We start from the raw sequence: 21,022 nt of genomic DNA, 5'->3' as shown, positions 1-21,022 counted from the left end.
GTTACATGCTTGAATGTCAGCCATTTAAAAAAAAAAAAAAAGAATCTACACATAGAAAGCTTGCCACCAGTAGAGGTAGTCCTGGCAGAAACACATCCTTTCCACAGTTACCAGTTAGTCCAAACAGGTAACTTACAGAGACCAAGTATAGGTCATTAACAAAGACCAATTACCTTCATCCATGTCTTTGGAGAACCTATTAAGAATTCGCCCCGCAGGAGTTGTATCAAAAAATTTCATAGGACTGCGAAGAATCCGTCGGAAGAGCTCATCATGGAGCCTGGAGGAGGCTCGCAATGTCCCCTGCAATAACAATAAAGGATGGTTATGGAATTAGACAAACAAAGATATCTGGCATGTGCACTTAAAAATAGGCTGAGGAACCTACAGCTCTCCAGATGTTGATGAACTCAAACTCCCAGCATCCCTGACCTGCCTGGGGCTCATGGGAGTTGGTCCAACAACATCTGGAAGGACACAGATTCCCATTCCTGGCTGACAGGCTTCATAATGGAGATTCACAGAACATCTCTCAAGATCTTTTCCATCAGCTCCTTTCAAAAGAAGAGGCTAGGCTATTGCAACCACAAGGAAGCATCCCTCCTTTCCCTCCTCACAATGCAAGAAGCAAAGGTTCCAAAAGAAAAAGCAGACTGTGCAGAGAAATAGCCCTGGGAATGCTTTCTAACTGCTATCTGGGATGACTGAAACTAGCGTGATGGCAACTGGACAGAGGGGGAGGGGGATGAATCTTCAGTCCATGGGTAAGCCAAACAGGGTTCTCATTTGGCTTGCAAGTCATAGAATCATAGAATCCTAGAGTTGGAAGAGACCACAAGGGGCATCCAGTCCAACCCCCTGCCAAGCAGGAAACACCATCAAAGCATTCCTGACAGATGGCTGTCACCCTCCACTTAAAGACCTCCAAAGAAGGAGACTCCACCACACTCCTTGGCAGCAAATTCCACTGTCAAACAGCTCTTACTGTCAGGAAGTTCTTCCTAATGTTTAGGTGGAATCTTCTTTCTTGTAGTTTGAATCCATTGCCCTGTGTCCGCTTCTCTGGAGCAGCAGAAAACAACCTTTCTCCCTCCTCTATATGACATTTTTTATATATTTGAACATGGCTATCATATCACCCCTTAACCTTCTCTTCTCCAGGCTAAACATACCCAGCTCCCTAAGCCATTCCTCATAAGGCATTGTTTCCAGGCCTTGGACCATTTTGGTTGCCCTCCTCTGGACACGTTCCAGCTTGTCAGTATCCTTCTTGAACTGTGGTGCCCAGAACTGGACACAGTATTCCAGGTGAGGTCTGACCAGAGCGGAATACAGTGGTACTATTACTGCCCTTGATCTAGATGCTATACTCCTAAGTCTATTTTCCCCAAGTCACCTGCCCCACACCTGACATCGTATGCAAAATCAGGTGCAGGGCAGGTACAGACGCAGCTGAAAATGAACAACTGGGAGCCTTAAAAGATGCATCCAATTGTTCTTTGGAAAGTGGGGCTTGTATTCAATACACTTTAAATCTTCCACCAAATGCCAACCTTGCTGGGACTGCTTGCTGCACTCCCAAGCACAGGCAATCCCAGACAAGTCAGGTTGGCAGGTGGTGCAGATTAATGGTGGCTACAAACCCTGCTGGGATCCCCTGGGCTCAGGAACTCCAGAGTGGAATGAAACCCAGCCAAAAGCAGATTGGGCAGCCCAGCACCAATCAGCTGTGGCTGCAAATCCCATTTTCAGCAGGGATCTCCATTTGTAGCCCAGTTTGAGTGTGCTTCCGATTCTTTCCCTTGAATCTGAGTCACCTGACACATCACGGGTTGACAGGCAGGTGCCAAAAGGAAATGAAGGATTATTCCTCTGTGATACAACACAAAGCTGGCTCAACTCAGTGAACCTGGCCATTGGGCTCTGCTTCACAAAACGACAAAAGAAGCCATTCTGTTCCTGCCTCTGGAGACACACACATACCTTGACAAAGACGACGCCACGCACAGCCTTCAGAATCAGCATGATACCCATTGAGAGTGCATAGATGCCAGCGTAGTAATGCATATCTGGGTTGTCCTTCATACTGCTGCTCACAACTGTTTCATTTCCCAACATGAGAGTAGTGTTCTATTAAAAATCAAGAACATAACACAGGATATAGATCTGCCCTGTTTCACAGCCAGTTGACCAAAATTATATTAACCTTGAATTTCTATATTTCTACGAATGAAACTCTGCTGGGGGAATTTTTAGAATCCTTCTGGAAGCCTAGGACAATACGGCTAAATATGCACTTTAATGTCAAAGCAATTATTTAATTAAACCATCAAATCAGGCTCACAAGTTTGTCCTTGCAGCAATATAAGGCCAAGTTCCCTCTGACGTAAAGTTATTTTGGCTGACAATTATCTTGAAAAAAACTTTCCCTTGTATACATTGTTGCACTTACAGATCTGTCATTCTCCATTCTTTTTCCTAGCTCTTTCTAGATACTGGACCAACAGACGCTATCTCTCAGCCACCTGGTTCTGCTCCAGTATCAAAGCCTCCCTAGAAATAGTTATTAACAATTTTGATTACTAGCTCTCTAAGCTCATTTTGCATATGATTGCTATAAGCTTTAACTACCCCGTCTCCCAAAGAGCTTACTTTCTTCTTGTTGTAAATTTCAGCAACCTACAAGGTCATGTGGGTGTAATAATATCGACCTACCCTACAAGAGTTAAGTACAGTCAAACTCAGTTCCCGAACGCCTCCATTTTGGAACGTTTTGGCTCTTGAACGTCAAAAACCCAGAAGTAAATGCTCCGGTTTTAGAACGTTTTTTGGAAGCCGAATGTCCGACACAGCTTCCGCTTGAGTGCAGGAAGCTCTTGCAACCAACTGGAGGCTGCGCCTCAGTTGTGAAACATTTCGGAAGCCGAACGGGATTCTGGAACGGATTACGTTCGACAACCGAGGTTTGACTGTACTGCAACAAGACAATGTATGTAAAGTGCTCAGAATGTCTGAAAACACTTTATAAACGACAGGCATTTGTGATCCTCTGACTGGCAGGATGGTGCTTTAGCAGAGATGCTGTCTGGCTGGTTCTCACCCTTGTTATGGAAGGATTTGCAGGTGGGCCTGTAGTTCTGTGGGAGAGCACATGCCTTGCAAGATCTAGCCTGGCATTTATAGCTAAAAGGACTGCAGAGACCATGTGATCCCATGAAGACAATCTCTTCTTAATCCACTAGCAAATCAAATATATTGTTGGCTCTTACCCCACTGCCTTGCTTGATCCAGTAACTCAGCCACCAATTGCTGAATGCAGTGCTGCCCACATTCAATATAAAGAGAGCCATGATGATGATAAAAGCAATGGGGCCTCCAGCTGCTTGGATATAGACGCCGTAAACTGACCAAGGGACAGAACCTTTGCCTTTCTCTTCCAGCTGCATGAGTTGACCTAAAACACACACATACACAGAAGGAGGGTGGGAAGAAAGAAAGAGAGAGAGAGAGAGAGAGAGAGAGAGAGAGAGAGAGAGAGCGCCAGAGAAGCAAGAAGTGAGCAGACTAACAAGGCAAGACCCAGAGACTGCTATCTGTACTGTGAACATTTCAGCATCCTCCTTATACAGATTTCCCTATCTGTGCATGGCATATAGTTTTAGAAATCAAACAGATTGAAATGAATAGTGGGTCAGAATTAAGTTCTGCTCTACGTTCTCTCATATAAACACAACCCCTATCAGTATTCAGGCCCTCACGTCACTCAATGCAAGTTTACAAGTGTAACACAAACTTCTCTGTCCTGATGCTGTGTTTTATTGATTAACCAACATCTCTGTGGTACACAAGAACTTAAAGCTTAAAATGCCAAAGGGCAAGATGGGTCATCCACACCTAAACCAGGTTGTCAGCTGTATTGAAAACCATCTGGAATGTACTAAATCCAAACAGAATACACTCGTGGACTAGATCACTTTAAGCCAGAGTTCCATTTGAGCAGAAGTAAGTTTGCATGCGTTTCTGGGTGGAAAATTGTACCTTCTTCCTTCTTAACTGCTTTCTCTTTCTTCACAGATCCTGTTTTAGTGCCTTTATCTGGGTGCCTTTTCAATGAATTGTTTGTGGTTTTCTTTAAATTAATCTGGGGGGGAAACAAATGCGGGGAATTGGACACAACCTGTTTTAACTCGGAAACAGCACATTCAACAAAGATAATTACAGAGACAGTTCTCAGTAGAAACTTCCCCTATCCACAAGAAAAAAAACCAATGACTAGTCACTTTCCATGATAGCTGCAACAAATGGCTTGCAAGCATAAGAAACGGTAGTAACAGATACCTCAATGTGTGGAGTCTCTCCCAGTTGCAGGTTATTAAAAATGGCTGCATAGTCACCATTCAAATTCATCAGATCCTCGTGGCTTCCCCTCTCAGTGACACAACCCTCTTTCATGAAGATCACTTCGTCACAATCCACAAGATACTACAAGGCCAAAGACAGGGAGAGAATAATTACTGTGTGAGGTTGCTATGCCCAAATTCCTTTTTCATTTCCCCCTCCCCGGTGTTAATGGGTTATCACAATACCATGAATCGACTAGCTAGCCCAATAATATAGGCTTAATTACAATTACACCAAACAGTACTTCCATCTGTTTATCCTGAAACTATGTCTAGTCAGCTTTACTGAAGAACCTCGCTATTGTTTTTTTTAAAGCAGTTTATTTCCGTCTAAAATGTCCATCCCTGTTTTATGATCCACTAATTTTTCCAAACTTGGAAAACCCAACTGCTGCAGCCTCATTTCCTCTTTCTGCACATTAACCACCGGGTGTACTGTGTGTGTGGCTGCAGTTATTTAATTCTGGGTGCACTCCCTCGGTTTCTCTCTGCAGACTCCCTTGGCGGCCTTCCCCTCTACGCTTACACTCAAGCCAGTGAAGATGCCTCTTACCTTTCCCCTCTGTAGAGCGATCAGCAATTTGGGCTGTACAGATTAACAGCTACTCTCGACAGCGGCATCTACCCTCATCCAAACTTACTTTTCCCACGTCAAACTGATGGAGAGGCTGAGGGTAGAACCACAAGTGTACCTGCAGCTGGTGGGTGATAAAGAGAACCGTTTTTGACTTCATGCGCTTCCGTATTGCACTGTTGAATATGTGGTTTCCGACATGGGCATCCAAGGCGCTGAGAGAGTCATCAAGGATGTAAATGTCCTTGTCGCTGTACAGAGCTCGAGCGAGGCTGATTCTCTGGCGCTGCCCCCCACTCAGGTTTGCGCCTCGTTCACCAATCTAAGTTAAAGATGCTTTGTTAAAGGATCTCATTTTTTAACGCTTAAGATAAAACAAAAAGACTTTATCTTTCCATTACATTTATATCCTGTCCTTCTTCCAAAGACCTCAGAGAAGTTGCACGATAGACCAGCAAGGTGGAAATCAGTGTTTACTGCCCCCCCCCACAAAAAACTGAAGGCCTGCACTGCGTTTCCTCTACATTTGAACCAAACCACCTAACCGCTATAGCTCACTGGGCTAGTGAATCCTGGGAAGTAAGTGCAGTCAAAGGCAGAAAGAGAACATGACATGGCCAACAGACCAGTACACCAAAATCAGGTGTGTGAGAGTGCCTGGCCATATAGTGAGCTGTTTGCCCTGGGAGAGTGGCTGCCCAACAAGATTCCTACCTCTGTCAAGTCTCCATTAGGTAGGATAGCCAGATCAGGTCTGAGACAGCAGTCGTTCAGCACAGTGTTATACCTGGAAAAAACACATTTTTAAAAAGCAGTGAACAGCAGCATTTCCAGGTATGGTGTTAGCTGCAACAGAGGAAGGAAGGAATGAAAAGGAGCTATGAAAAATTAGAAAAGGAACAAATATACCAAAGAAACCAAAGGCCAGAAATTGCAAACTTTTAATCAGACTAAGGCAGGCAGTACATATTACAAAACTGCTTCAGAAGGCATGCAATGATAGTACGGAAATAAAGAGACATATGGAGTATCTTTTTTAACTTGCACCAAGCTGGAACAGGCTGAGCATTCGCAATTTGTCAGTATATCACTACAGCTTACAAACCTTTCTTCTTCAAACTCCTTCCCGAAGAGGATATTGTCTCTAAGTGTTGCATTGAGAATCCAGGCCTGCTGGGCTGCATAAGCAAATGTTCCATCCACAGAAATGCTGCCTTCCAGCAGAGTCATCTGAAACAAGCAGAAGAAAGTCTAGAAATGATACCATTCCACTTCTGTATGGGAAAGTTTCTCCCTCCTTCCTCTCCTCTTATACTCCCCCCTGCCCGCTCAACCTCTTGAGCACAAAATGCATAGCTTGTTTCAAATAAAATAATAATAATAATAATAATAATAATAATAATAATAATAATAATAATAATAATAATAATAATAATTTATTATTTATACCCCGCCCATCTGGCTGGGTTTCTCCAGCCACTCTGGGCGGCTTCCAACAGAATGTTAAAATATAATAGTCTATTAAACATTAAAAGCTTCCCTAAACAGGGGTGCTTTCAGGTGTCTTCTAAAAGTCTGGTAGTTGTTTTTCTCTTTGACATCTGGTGGACGGGCGTTCCACAGGGCGGGTGCCACTACTGAGAAGGCCCTCTGCCTGATTCCCTGTAACTTGGCTTCTCGCAGGGAGGGAACCGCCAGAAGGCCCTCGGCACTAGACCTCAGTGTCCGGGCAGAACGATGGGGGTGGAGACGCTTCTTCAGGTATACTGGACAAAGGACGTTTAGGGCTTTCAAGGTCAGCACCAACACTTTGAATTGTGCTCGGAAACGTACTGGGAGCCAATGTAGGTCTTTCAAGACCGGTGTTATGTGGTCTCGGTGGCTGCTCCCAGTCACCAGTCTAGCTACCGCATTCTGGATTAGTTGTAGTTTCTTGGTCACCTTCAAAGGTAGCCCCACGTAGAGCGCATTGCAGTAATCCAAGCGAGATTACAAGAGCATGCACCACTCTGGCGAAACAGTTCAGCAAGCATAGCTATTTAAGACTTTTTAAGATCTTAAGCATGCCTCACTTGTTTTTTATGATCCAAGTCTGAGGTCAGATAAATTATTTATCATGTGGACTAAAGGTACATTGAGCGAAATGCAACTGCTGGCGGCCAAGAGGATGGCGGCACAGATATCCTGCTCCTCTCACAGGCAGAATGCAAATGGAGCCAGCAAAACAGACAGTGTGAAAACATAAGAAAACATGAGATTGTTTCTCACCTGTCCCAAAATGGCTGAAATGAACGAGGTTTTCCCACTCCCCACGCTGCCACAAATGCCAACAAGTTTCCCCTAGATTAGACCATAAAAAGAAATGTTGTTGTAACAGAAATAGTATTTCATGCTAGGAAGCAATCTTATCCACCACATAAGCATTTAACTGAACAAGTGTGAGGGGTGGGGAGAAGAATCACTGACAATATTAGATTATACAATTGGGAGGGGGGAGGCAAGAAAACTGCAGTTCCGGAAAAGACTGCCCTCAGCATTGGTATTTTTAGTCTCACATCAGTTCCCTTGCCAGGAAGTTGCCAATATCTTTTGGACTTGCTTGCCACAAAACAACTTCCTCAAAACTCATAAACTATAGTAAACTCAAAGCGACTACCAGCACAATTCTATGCACATTGGAGATAATAATAATAATAATAATAATAATAATAATAATAATAATAATAATAATAATAATAATAATAATAATAATAATAATAATAATTTATTATTTATACCCCGCCCATCTGGCCGGGTCTCCCCAGCCACTCTGGGCGGCCTCCAACAAATACCAAAATACATTACAGAGTCAGAGCTTACTCCCATGTAAGCATGCACAGGACTGCAGCATCAGTTTTTGCTTTTTAAATTTTTATTTAGATACACTTATATTCCACCTTTCCTCTAATAAGCTCAAGGTGGCATATCTAGTTCTCCTCCTCCCCATTTTATCGTCACAACAACCCCTGCGAGGTAGGTTAGGCTGAGAGTGAGTGGCTGGCCTAAGGTCACCCAGTCAGCTTCATGGCCAAGTGAGGATTTGAACCCTGGTCTCGGAGGTCCTAGGTCCAACACCTTAACCACTATGCCACTGGCTCCACACTGTGTTGAAGGGAAGTCACTTTAGCCTTTCGCTTATTATACACTGCACTGATGTTTATGCGTGAAAACCTATAGGAGCATTCGCATGGACCCTTCCTGTGGGGCTATATAGTAGGTGACAGCTCTGTAGCATGCCTGTCCCTCTTTTCAGGCTTAAAACATGTATCATTGCACTGATGAACTGAATCTGAATTTGCCACAAACGCAAAACACAGCCTTTTAAGTTCTGATGCAAAGGAGAGAGACTTTTGATTCCTCACCTTCTCGATTTCCAGGTCAACATTGTAAAGAACCCTCTGCAGCCGGACATTTGCTAGATGGACATTTTTGTTCTCCTCCTCCGGGCTTGGCGGGTCGTCGCTGTCCACTAAGAGTTGACCTTTCTGCTCGGCTAGCATCGCCTGCTGTCCTTCACGCTGCTGCAACTTCATCTTCTCTTTCTTGCCCTTTTCTTTCTTGTCTTTTTTCATTTTAGGAGTCATCTTTGGTGAGCTCTGGACACTGGCATGGGAGGATTCCCATGCCAAGGTGGCATTTTTCACCTCTATGGCGGTGTGTGGGTTGGCTGGTTTTTTCCTTACCATATGAACCTCTTCCATTAGAAACAAACTCTGATAGGAGTTGTGAGAGAGGTGCAAAGATGAGACACCTGGTCAAGACTGGAAGGGGACTAGCCTACGGCACACTCACGCAGCAACACACATCAGGCTATACAGTGGAAGGAAGCTGAAGAGCAAAAGGTAGCTCATTAGTGAAAACTAACTCCAGGTCCACAAAAGGGCCTGGCTAGCCATGAATGTGGTGGTGCTCAGACAGAGAGTCTTCTGCAGAGTCACCATTCTCTGGACACAAATATGGTTAGGTTCAATATCGTTCCCCTCCCCCCTCCCCCATTCATCTTGTATTTCAGGGTTCGGAGGATGACATAGAGTGACAGGAGGAAGCAGAGGAAAGGTTTGCTCATTAGAAATCCCACGACCTAGGGATGCAAAATGTTTCTTAGCCAGTGTTCGGGGGGGGGGGGGAGGGAGAGGCTGAATTCCCTGCACAAAATTCAGTTGCCTAAGAATTTGACAAGTTACAAGAAACTCTAAGGATAGTACAGAGGCTCTTTATCATGTTTTCCACCACATCCATATACTCTTATATTCTTAGGTTCCACAATATCTGTCAAATAGTTTAACACAGAAAAATCAAATGAAAACAAAGCAGTTTCCAGTTAGTTAAACTGCTATTTCCAACCAAGGTGCACCTTTCCCTCAGATACCAATTCCCAACCCAAAAGTAATTATGGGAATTGCACTGGACTACTAAATTAGGTCTACTCTACTCTGAGTAAAACTTAGTCGATTCCTCTTTGTATCTTTTTGTAATGATTCTGCTGCTGCTTTCTCAAATAATTAAAAATGATTAAAATGGGCTAAATTGCTAGCTTGCTTGAGGAATTTCTGAATGTTCAAGTGGCAGTAGCTTAAAGATCCAAGAGCCATTTATGCATATACAGTGGCACCTCGGGTTAAGTACTTAATTCGTTCTGGAGGTCCGTTCTTAACCTGAAACTGTTCTTAACCTGAGGTACCACTTTAGCTAATGGGGCCTCCTGCTGCCGCCGTGCTGCGGAGGCGCAATTTCTGTTCTCATCCTGAAGCAAAGTTCTTAACCCAGGGTACTACTTCTGGGTTAGCGGAGTCTGTAACCTGAAGCGTCTGTAACCCGAGGTACCACTGTAAAATGTATATATACATACATACATATGTAAAATGGCTTTGACTTTGGGGAAAGAGCTGAGCTTCAGCCAAAAACTCCTAGAAGCCCAGAGAAAAAGGGGAGGGTGTGGCATATCTAAGCTGCAACGTGTATCCTGGTTGTGTTCTGAGATGCACTCTCAACACACACAGGACAATGATGAAGTCTAGCAGCCCGAACAGCTCTCTACTGCAAAGGACTGAACATCTTAAAATAAGCCGCAGAATCTCCTTCAACTCACAGGGATTCCAAAGAAGAAACAGATATGGTTTTCTGAAGATTGAAAGTACTGTTCTAAGCAACCAACTGATACTATAAACTATTATGGTTACCTATATGCTTTACTGTAGCCTGAAATCCTCACATTTGCAAATGCATGTATGACATGCTGTCCATGTTTCTCTACAGGGTTATACTTAAGAAGGATGCAATCCTACACTCAGTTTTACATGGAGGTAAGTGCACACTTTAAGGTTTGAGTCAGTATATTACAGTCAAATGGCCAATCTTGCAATTTCAAGAGAAGTCAATAATGTCTACATCACACTCTTCTTGGGCTGAAAGGAGCTAAGAAAGCAGCAAGAGACTTAACGTGTGAATGCTCCTAGAAATACACCCTTGACTATGTTAAAGGTCCCAGTCCATGCCAATTAAAAGTAGCAAGATTGCAACTGCTCACCTTAAATCTGTCAGCTGCAACAGATGCTTCAGAAAGAGACTTCACAGAAAAAGGTGTGACTTTCAGAGCAAAGGTCATCGAGTTGAACACTGTAACCACCGTAAAAGCCTGAAACACAAATGGAAGAATTTTTAGCACAATATTTAAAAGGATGCCGCCTCCTGTATCAACCTCCTTGAGCATTAACATGAGCAAAATAAACCCTGCTTGTAGCCCCAGCCCCTAATGATGGGGGGGGGGAGAGAGCAGAGCGTGTGAGGGCCTTCTCTGTGGTATCCCCGTGCCTGTGAAATAACCTCCCCTTTGAAGTACGTCGTGCACTAGCACTGCTGACATTCCACTGACAGGTGGAGACAACATTTTGAGGATAGGAGAAGTTTGATCCTAAAGATGGTAATTATTGCTTTTATTTGTTCACCCCTGATTTTTAAACTACCAAGGTGGAGGAAAGCTCTCTCCACGCACTTTCCATAGGAAAGGACAGTAATGGCAATGGGAAGAAGCGTCACAGACCATTTCAGAAGCAGGTATAGGATGATTTCAGCCACCCAGCCTGCCTATTCCCATGTCTGAAGTTAACATTACCTGAGCTGCTGTTAAGTCATAGCCAAGGATCATATGAACAGAGAAGGTCACTACACTGGCAATGACCACAACTATGGGAGCCACTCCTACAGTGATACTCTGGACATATCCAACACGTTCCAAGATTTTCCGTTCTTCCTCTCTGATTTCTGAGAAAAGAGAACGCAACCGCAAAACACATGAGACAAGCAGAACACGCAGCACATGCATGAAGCTCTCCATGTTAGTTAGAGAACTTATCAGTCATGACATCACAGATATGCTCCAGAACCAAACTTATAGGTGAACAACATAGTTGAACTAATATAGATTAGTACTAATACCAAAGACAAATAATATGCCTATGTTTTAGGTTTTAAAATGCCCAGCACTGGAGCGGTTCACTTTTAAGACTAGCAATCCCAAGCATGAATGCAGATTGGCTCTCGCATTACAAACAGCCATACAAGTTCAACAACAGTGAGAAAGAAGTTTCCAGTGTCATGACCAGGTTTCAGCCGAAGCAGAGTGCTAAATGATCTATCCAGCAAGGTCTCTTTATTGCCATATTGTTGGGAGGTGGAGAGAAAGGAAACTGACACTCACTTTGAACACTCTGAGAGAAGGCTTTGACCCAGGCATACATTTTAATGAACTTAATGTAATTAAGAACTTCATTCATTTTCTGGACACGCTCATCGGTTGCAGACACACACTGCCTTCTGAAATAAGCCGTGAGGCGGGATGCAAACATCTGCAACGAGAAGAGGCACCATAAAACCCAAGAGCGGACACAGTAGGATCACCTTTGACAACAAACAACACAGATTAATCGAAGTTCACCGGGGCTGTGCAAGGTGACTTAATGGTGGTTTTCTCATCTCTAGGGGTCTTACTGCCCAAGAAGGAAGGAAGGAAGGCTATCTGAAAGCATCCAGACACAGGATAAGTGGCAGGGAGCATTAAAAGGAAATAACAAAGTCTGCCACCAACAAACCACATTTCATTTATCTTGCTTAAAGCTACAACTTTCCAAATGCAGTAATATTATTCAGAAGACTGGTGTGTGTGTGTGTGTTTTTAGTAAAAACAATTTTGGGTTACATTTTTGTGGCTGGGGAAACCCAGCCAGAAGGGCGGGGTATAAATAATAAATTAAAAAAGGTAAAGGGGCCCCTGACCATCAGGTCCAGTCGTGTCCGACTTTGGGGTTGCGGCACTCATCTCGCTCTATAGGCCGAGGGAGCCAGCGTTTTGTCCGCAGACAGCTTCCGGGTCATGTGGCCAGCATGACAAAGCCGCTTCTGGTGAACCAGAGCAGCGCACGGAAACGCCGTTTACCTTCCCGCTGGAGTGGTCCCTATTTATCTACTTGCACTTTGACGTGCTTTCGAACTGCTAGGTGGGCAGGAGCTGGGACCAAGCAACGGGAGCTCACCCCTTGGCAGGGATTCGAACCGCCGACCTTCACATCAGCAAGCCCTAGACTCTGTGGTTTAACCCACAGCACCACCTGGGTCCAAATAATAAATTATTATTTTTTAATTATTATTATGTATGTCAGTCATTGTAGTAGTTTTAAAAAACTGTTTAGATATTGAGTGTTTACGTTGTATGTGATGTACTGTGTGCAATATGATTAACATTCTGTGGTGTGTATTTACTAAATATATTAGATGGGGTGTTTTTTAAACAATGTATATTTTTAGACTTTATGGTTTTTACCGACATTTCCCTAAATAGTTTCATCAAAAAGCATTGGGAACCATATCTATATGTGTGGTTGACTTCTTTGCAGATTTACCACAACTGTAATTGATCCTTATTTCCGTGTATCATCTAGCAAAGAAGATCAATGTTTGACCTTCATATGCAACTACCAACATGCAGCTGACACGCTTTTTCCTTTATACAAAGGAAGTGCTACTCATATAAAAAACGAATCACATTTGATTGAAGCAGTCTTTCTGACCTCTCCTTCCTAAATACACCTTCAACGCATATGCAGATAGGCACCTACTCACCATCGCTGGGTAGAAGAGAATGAAGACTGCCGATCCCAAAAAACCTGTTGGTCCCAGTATGATGACGTTATAAACCATGCCAAGAATAGCAACGATAGGACCTCCAGCCAACAAGCTACCCACTGCTGTTGCCTCATACATTCTCTGTCCATCATTAGAACACATGTTTATGAGCTGAAACACAATGCAAATGAAAGATAACCAGGGAGAAGAGATGCACATTATCCTCAGAAGATTTTAACTCCTATTATTTACTGGTAGCTTTTCTGCACATGTGCATTCAAAGCAGTGTACAACAACAATTTAATTCATTTTGTTTTAAAAAAACAACTACCAGTCAATAAAACTGAACGCTAAAAGGCAGCTATGGAGCAATACGGCAAGAAAGAAAGAAACTGCAAATGACTGTTCAAATCCAAAGGTGGGGAAAGAAAACTCCCCAGCAAGGGAATTCCACATTTGAGTACCACTGCAGAAGAAGTCCTGCACTTGATATCCATCAATTGTATAGCCAGGAAGAGCCAACCGAATAGCTTGGAGGGATTCATATGGGTGATGCTGTCCTCTCAGGTAAGTCTGTCCCCACCCCACGCCAAGCCAATTAAGATGAAATGCAAGAGCAAAGGCACTTGCAGACAAACACTCCTTGAAGCAAGCACAGCAGACCATTTTTTGCTTCCCACCTTCAGAAGTCTTGTTATCCTTCCTGGCTTTACTTTAACCAGGACTAGTTCAGATAATGACTAAACAGCATGTTATCAGAAGGCACTTGGGACAGGTTAAGGCTGTGGAGGGGAACACACAGAGCCCTCTGCATAAACCGCTTGCCTGAGTTAACTGTGTAGCTGGGGGCAGTATCTGCTCGACTCGAACTGCAGCTTACTCTGAGTATGTGGGGGCATCCCCACACCACCCACTCCCGCCTCTCTTCCCCCCCCATGTATTTTTGCTTTTTGCAATGGCAAAAGGATGCATTTCAGCCTACCTCTCCCAAAGACTTTTCCTTGATATTTTTCAGCTTGAGTATTTTCTTAAAAGCCATGGTAAGGATAGCTCCACGCAGTCTGACCCCAGTGCGGTAATTTAAAGCCCAGGTTAAAGCCAAGGACCAGGAGCGCACTATCTCTGTCATTAAGAGGCCAAAAACTAACAAGAGGCTGTACTGCAGGTTGGGCTCCGTTTGCTGTGTGTATTCAAGGAGGTGTTTCACAACAAAGGCCTACAGGGAGAAATGCAAACATGCATGAACACCTCAATGTGCCAGAGGAACCATTTAATTGTTTTATGTTAAGTTAGAAATAAGGAGCTACTTCATTTCCAGTAAGAAACATGTGTTGTTGATTGGAAGTCTTTGGAACCACAGCTATTAAATAATCCATGCTGAAAACAAGCAGTAAAGTCAAAATTCAGCAAGTGAAATAATTTGGAACTTTCCAATGGTTTACAAGAAAATCCTGCTCCTTGAGGTAGTCTAACTTAACATAAATCTGTCAGTTAGCTGAAAGCAATCCATCATCATATTCTTTATAGTAATCTGTACTTAGGCAAAAACTGAGCACATCTTTTTAAAAAATAAAAAAGATATACACATGACATTAAGACCTTTCTTATCTCTTTGTTTCAAACGTGCTTATTTGATAAAAAGGAACAAATGTACCTACAGTTGAACTGGGGAAGAGTGTGAGAAGGACATTTTGCAAAACATTCCTGAAAATAAACATCAGCAGTTTAATAGTAAAGAAAAGGACAAGCAAGAAATTAAAAAGGTGATAGCAACAATTAAAAAAAAATGCAACCCTTCGCCCACTCCCCCCTGGCCTCCCCCCTCAAAAGACAAAAACAATTTTACCTCGGCAATCACATTTCAAACACCACCTGCAAAGAGAGAGGGAAACAGCACCAGAGCACGAGTCCCAAATCGCGTGTGCTGACCAAGGGGCACAGTGCAGCACACAACTCACGTTCATCGCAATATTAAGTACTAATAAATGGAAGCAGTAACTTTATTATTTTGTAAAGTACCACCATATTAAAATGGATAAAACATCTCACAAACACTGTACAAAAAAAAGAAAAGAAAGGTGCTGTGGAAAACATACAAATCTGCACACACAAGGAAAAGTTATACAAGGCCTGAATCCAACATACAGTCTGGCTTCCGACACAAAACCAAGTTAAAACTTCACATACACACAGAATTTAAACGATACATGAAAAAGCAGAGCCAGTATTTGTTCGCAAAGTCCGAGGAAGAGCAAAACTTGTGCGGCTAGTCAGGAAGACTTCCAAGGCCAGGTGGGCTTTCGTGATTGGTATAACAGAGCTCTACTACGATAAGGCTTCCCAGTCGGACTTTTTCAACGATGCCTACAGATGCTGGCGCTTAGGGTTCTTTAATCAGAGCTGAAGTACCTTTGCCAACCACAAAAATCTGAAGCCAAGGCAGCGGTTTGGGAAGGCTTTCAGAGTCCGCAGGAAGTCCTCTTGACTAAACTAAGGTTTGCAAATCAGAGTTCTGTGCAACACAAGAATGGATGGGAAACGAATGCACACTGCTTCAAGCAAAGGTAATAGCTGCTAAAGCCCAGCATCAAGTGACAGATTAAAAAATGGAGGCAGAACAAGCACGTGAGTCCTGAGGTAGTCAATTTTGAATGTCATAATCGAGAACTCAACTGTATAGCATTTCTCCCATGCGCTTCCACATGCACATTGTAAGAGCCAGGTGTCCATCATGTTCCCAAAGAGACCATTAAAAACACAAAAAGAGAGCCTTATACAAATTCCTGATCAAAGTGCAACAGCTCGTGTTTCAAGGTTATGTAAGCCAGCTTTCTCCTCCATTGGCCTTGCTTTACATCCTTCATGTTCAAGACATAGCAGGTGGTTTGGTGTTACTTAAGCAAAGCAAGAAGGTATTTGGTTCTTTCCTAGCATTCAATCCTACAAAGGCAGCTGAGTCAGTGGAAGAGCCAATAACTCCTGAGCCAAAACCTCACAACACACTGACAGGTGTGGTACAGGAAAAAGAGTCTCTAGCAGAGCATGTGCAACATCAGAAGGAATTCTCTTCTTTTCTAATTTAGAGTGTTCCTTTTTATTGCACATGAAATCAAACTCCAGTGTAGAATAAGAGATGTCGCTTACACTTTTTTAAGATTTGAAGAAAGTTGTTATAGCAATATTAAGAGGGAAAATGACAACATTTTCAATCTTATAACATTGTTTTTGGTTAAAGCAATGAAGAGAATACCATCATATAAAACTGTACAAAGTTATAGCTACCAAAACTAGCAGAGGTATGGGAAATTACTTCTGAAAACTATCATGGAAATAGCTGCCCTTAGCTGCCTGACTATCTTAAGCATTCCCATGAATAAACGTCACCTTACCTTTCATCTTGGCGTTGGATTCTGCCCAGCTTGACTGTCTCATTCTGATCGCAGAATACAGCCATCCTGGAAATTCTAAAGAACAGCTTCTGTCATTGGTTCCACTACAGAGAAAAATCCCCCCCAGCCGCATCCAGCTTTTACAGCACAAAGGAAGCTGTGACTGGAGTTGAACTGGAAGAGTTGGAGGCTTACTTACCTCAAATAGCTCCCCCTTCCAACCCCACTCCCCACACCCCACAATACACCTTCTTCAAAAACTAAATGAGGAATCAAACTGCACTTCACTGCAAAAGGAACTTTTGCTGTTCTTCCAAAGAGAAAAAGCTGCTTCTGAGCATCATCCAAACCCAAATTTAATACCTTTGGCAGGACTGAGAAAACCTGAACATGAAATTCTTAGCAGCCCCCACAATAGAACATATTTTTAAAAGTTACATCTCATTCTGAGCTCTACAGGCATTGGACAAACCCATGTTGTCTCAACTGGATGAAAGGTTAATAAGAGTCTGAAAACAGTGCCAGGAAAGAAATTTGTACTAAATATACTTTAAAGGGGGAGGGGGCCAGACTATTGCACATTTGGATATACAAGGAACTTATGGACAGTAACGCCTCTATGTTTTAAGAATTTTAAGAACTGCTGCTTCCCATTAGCATACCATGTTTACTGCCGAGAATGGCAATTTGCAAAAATGGCTCATCTTTACTTAGCAATACAAAAGGGTAAATTGGGTGCTCCGTTTTCAAGCACCACTCTCACACGAAAAGACTTAAAAACAAAAAACATTGATATTTCAGCAGGAACAGCAATTAGGTTTCAAAGTAGTGAGGTAGTAAGGATTCCTCTCTTGTTCCAGACAACAAAGACAATTAATAGAGTTCTTCATTCAGAGAACACAGGTTACTGAGTAATGGAGGATGTACACAGATTAGGTACATCCTAATCCAGCACAGAGTATATTCTGTTCAGTTCCTTCCTGTCTTGCAGTTTGGGTTTGATGGATTGGAATCATTAGTCCAAAGACATAAGGGGCAACTCTGCTACCGACTCTATGCTAGAGGTAAGAGCATCCACAGGGCCCTGTAGTGAAACAATGACAGAAGCTCTTCTTGGGGGAAGCTTGTTCTGATTAAACCTCATTCTTACTGGCAGTTAAAAGCATTATCAAATAAAGCCACTTGCAAAGTGATTCTAAGTTCCACCACCAGCTATTAACAAACAAAACAGAACAAAGAAAACCAAGAAAAACTACTTACTCCCTTCTTAACAAGGAACGCAAGAAAACTTTCGAGATTTAAGAAAATGAGTGGGATTTGGATATTTTTTTTAAAAAAGAGAGACAAAAGACAAGACTGTTTTTAACATTAACCTCAGCTGTACTTACCCAAGCATTGAACCATCCCGCTTAACAGCACACTGAAACGTGTACTACAAGCAATAACACTGCTCCTACTCCTCAAGGGAAATTTGTAGAGAATAGATTTAGTCAAGATGTTAAAGAGTAAATCTTGCACAGCACGTGCAACAAACAGGCGACAAAAAAAATGCTGTGAATGTCAAGTCCTACATGCTGCATCTTCATTACCACCTACAAGTAGCAGCTACAGTCTTCCAATCATACCACCAGAAGGATAACCTATCCAACTGCCTTTTCAAAGAAGTCGAACAACACTAGCTCTGCAGAATCCTCTGAGCCCTGTTTCTTACAGATCTTAAGAAGTGATTTAGTACCAGCACTCCATTCCATTTCTTGCAGAGAGCACTCAAAGCAAGTGACCTAACAAAGGACTGCTTTGCTGCTTTCCCCCAAAATTCATCACCCTCCCGTATCCAGCCACCTGGTACAAACAATAAAAACCGCCACATACACACAGAACAGTTTGAAAGCTTTAAGATTCCCACAGCATTCTGAAAAGACTTATTCATTTTCCGCAAACTGCAAGGCATATTTCTAACTAATCAAAACATTTAGAAGATCCTCTGCAAGAACGTGGAATACATTAGCACTGGCCATGGGATGGAGCCCACTCTGGATGTTAGACAAAGGATGGATAGTACTTACTGGTCCACTGAAGCCAGCAAGTTGTGTGACCATCAAGCACACTATGGAAATGATGAGCCTGGTGCGGCAGAAGACCCATACGACCCTCCGGAGAGAGGCATCATCTGGCCCACGTTCATGCAGTTCTCGCTGCCACAATCTTTCCAGCCTGGAACAACACAAAATACAGATGTAAGGAATCCCACTTCCATTTTCTTCAACATCAAATAACATGAACTAAATGGGAAAAGAGTGGTAAATTTTTAATAAAGAAAGAAGGAGAAAGAAGAAGATCCAAAGGGGAGCCACTGGCATAGCCCTTAATTAGGACACAAACAAAAAAAAGGTCTTCAGTTCATTTCTGAAGGGGAGGAAAAAGACAAAGAAAACAGATAGGAGAAATTTCCAGGAAGAAGAAGTCAGAACAGCCTTCAATCACCACCTGACATAACATCTTAGAGCAGGCTATCCCAAGGGAGGCAAATCTTTTGAGAGGCAACATAGCAAAAACATACCTTCTGCAGTTAACCTCTGACGACTCATGGGTTGATAAGGACCATACATCTTCTGTGAACAGTTCTCCTTTCTTATAGGCTGTTCGTGCCAGAGGAGTAAGCCACGAGAATGTCAAATAGGAGAAAAGTCCGGCATTGTCTATGGGATGTAGATGTCTATAATTAGAGGAGAAGAGATATTATAACAAAACCAAAAGCATAAAACACACTACAGCTTTCAGAAGTAAAATAAGACCTTTAATTATTCAAGATGGTGGCTGCCACTTTTTCTTAGCAAGCTTAGCCATATGAGTGGGAACTCACTTTTTAAAATCAAAGTTGCTATTTTTCCAACAAGCATGCTTCTGTCACCTCTAAACACTTCTATTTTCAGGTCAGCTGTGTCTGTAGTTCAATACACAAAGTCTTACAGGTCAGCTGTGTCTGTAGTTCAATACACAAAGTCTTACTTTGAAGTAGTCCGGATAGGTTTCATCAAGTTCAAGCCATGGTGATATTTTCCTCTGTGATAGCCCTTATCCAACACGCCCAAGTGAGAATTTGTCGGGACATCTAATGGAAGACCTTCTACCCGGGCAGCTGTTTCCAATGCATCTTGCAATTCAAACGACTTGACAGGAAAAAACAGAATGCAAATAAATTGGATTTAAAAGTGGATAATTTGAAAAGGATATTCTGTGTCATGCAAACCCATTTCATTGATTTGTGCCAACCCCAATTCATCAGAGAGTTCAAAATAACAAAAAGCCTTCACTTCTCAAACAAATCGAAATCCTCCAATTAGGAGAAATTCTGATTGCTCCTTAGGAGAGAGACATTTGCTACAAAGTTTCCATAACTTTATCAATTTGTCCTACAAAAGTCATAGCGGACATGACTCTTAAAGAAACAACAATTCCTTCCTACTTGCATGCAACTTGGAAAAAAGTATTTATTCTTCAAAAGGGAGAAGTTATTGCATATACTGTACTACCAAGCGCTAAATCTGATATCAGGAATCACAAGACAGAGAAACCAGTAGGAGAACACTTCAATCTCCCAGGACATTCTATACAAGATCTCAAAGTAGCTGTCTTAATACAAAGGAATTTCAGAAATAGACTGGAAAGAGAAGTTGCTGAATTGCAACTCATTACCAAACTCAAAACCACGAAGAGACCTGGTCTGAACAAAGACATTGGATTCTTATCTCATTATACATGACAAAGCTATCTTTAGCCATCTCACCCCTTGCTTTTCCCCTTAGGACTAATTGCAGTCGTTAACAGTCATCAACAGGTTTTCCACACCCATCAGCCAATCACCCATTCCCACCGCCCTTCTGAGTAATACCCCTCCCCACCCTCTCACTATATATAAGAGTCTGGTGACTTCTGTTTCAGTGTATCTGAAGAAGTGTGCATGCACACGAAAGCTCATACCAAGAACAAACTTAGTTGGTCTCTAAGGTGCAACTGGAAGGATTTTTTTATTTTTTATTTTGACTATGGCAGACCAACACGGCTACCGTGTTTCTCCTAAAATAAGACACCGTCTTATATTTTTTTTCGCTCAACAAAACACAGTATGGCTTATTTTCAGGGGATGTCTTATTTTAACCGTGTCGCATCGGTACGCTGCATAGCCACGCCTCTCCAGGCTGTTTTAATGGGAGGTACCACGTCACTATGGCTTATTTTCGGGGTATGGCTTATTTTTGGGGAACGGCTTATATTTCGCAAATGCATAGAAATCCTGCTATGGCTTATTTTATGGCCATGTCTTATTTTAGGAGAAACAGGGTACCTACCTGTAACTGGTACCAAGCTCTGGACGCCCAGAAAGTGTATCCTTTCTACATAAACAATCACAAACCATGAGCTGCATTAGCCTATATTGGGGTAGTCAAGTTAGGCCTAGCAACGAAGGATGCCCTTTAATAAGGCAGAGCTAAGTCCAGCTG

At 42.6% G+C, this 21,022-nt stretch overlaps 1 protein-coding gene across 1 annotated transcript in view; it reads right to left on the bottom strand.

Moving 5' to 3' along the window:
* ABCC5 (ATP binding cassette subfamily C member 5) overlaps window positions 1-21,022 on the bottom strand; it is a 47,915-nt gene that overhangs the window by 11,435 nt on the left and 15,458 nt on the right. The window contains 18 exon segments of the mRNA XM_033150842.1: window positions 174-303; window positions 1,984-2,130; window positions 3,270-3,454; window positions 4,039-4,141; window positions 4,339-4,482; window positions 5,093-5,296; window positions 5,689-5,761; window positions 6,080-6,204; window positions 7,243-7,314; window positions 8,376-8,726; window positions 10,541-10,648; window positions 11,126-11,274; window positions 11,711-11,858; window positions 13,129-13,302; window positions 14,114-14,347; window positions 18,587-18,734; window positions 19,081-19,236; window positions 19,530-19,690. Of these exon segments, the coding sequence (XP_033006733.1) occupies window positions 174-303; window positions 1,984-2,130; window positions 3,270-3,454; window positions 4,039-4,141; window positions 4,339-4,482; window positions 5,093-5,296; window positions 5,689-5,761; window positions 6,080-6,204; window positions 7,243-7,314; window positions 8,376-8,726; window positions 10,541-10,648; window positions 11,126-11,274; window positions 11,711-11,858; window positions 13,129-13,302; window positions 14,114-14,347; window positions 18,587-18,734; window positions 19,081-19,236; window positions 19,530-19,690 (2,812 nt within the window).

Source organism: Lacerta agilis, chromosome 5 (assembly GCF_009819535.1).
Source record: "Lacerta agilis isolate rLacAgi1 chromosome 5, rLacAgi1.pri, whole genome shotgun sequence".
Taxonomy (NCBI): domain Eukaryota; kingdom Metazoa; phylum Chordata; class Lepidosauria; order Squamata; family Lacertidae; genus Lacerta; species Lacerta agilis.
This window is presented reverse-complemented; position numbering and strand designations above follow the sequence as displayed.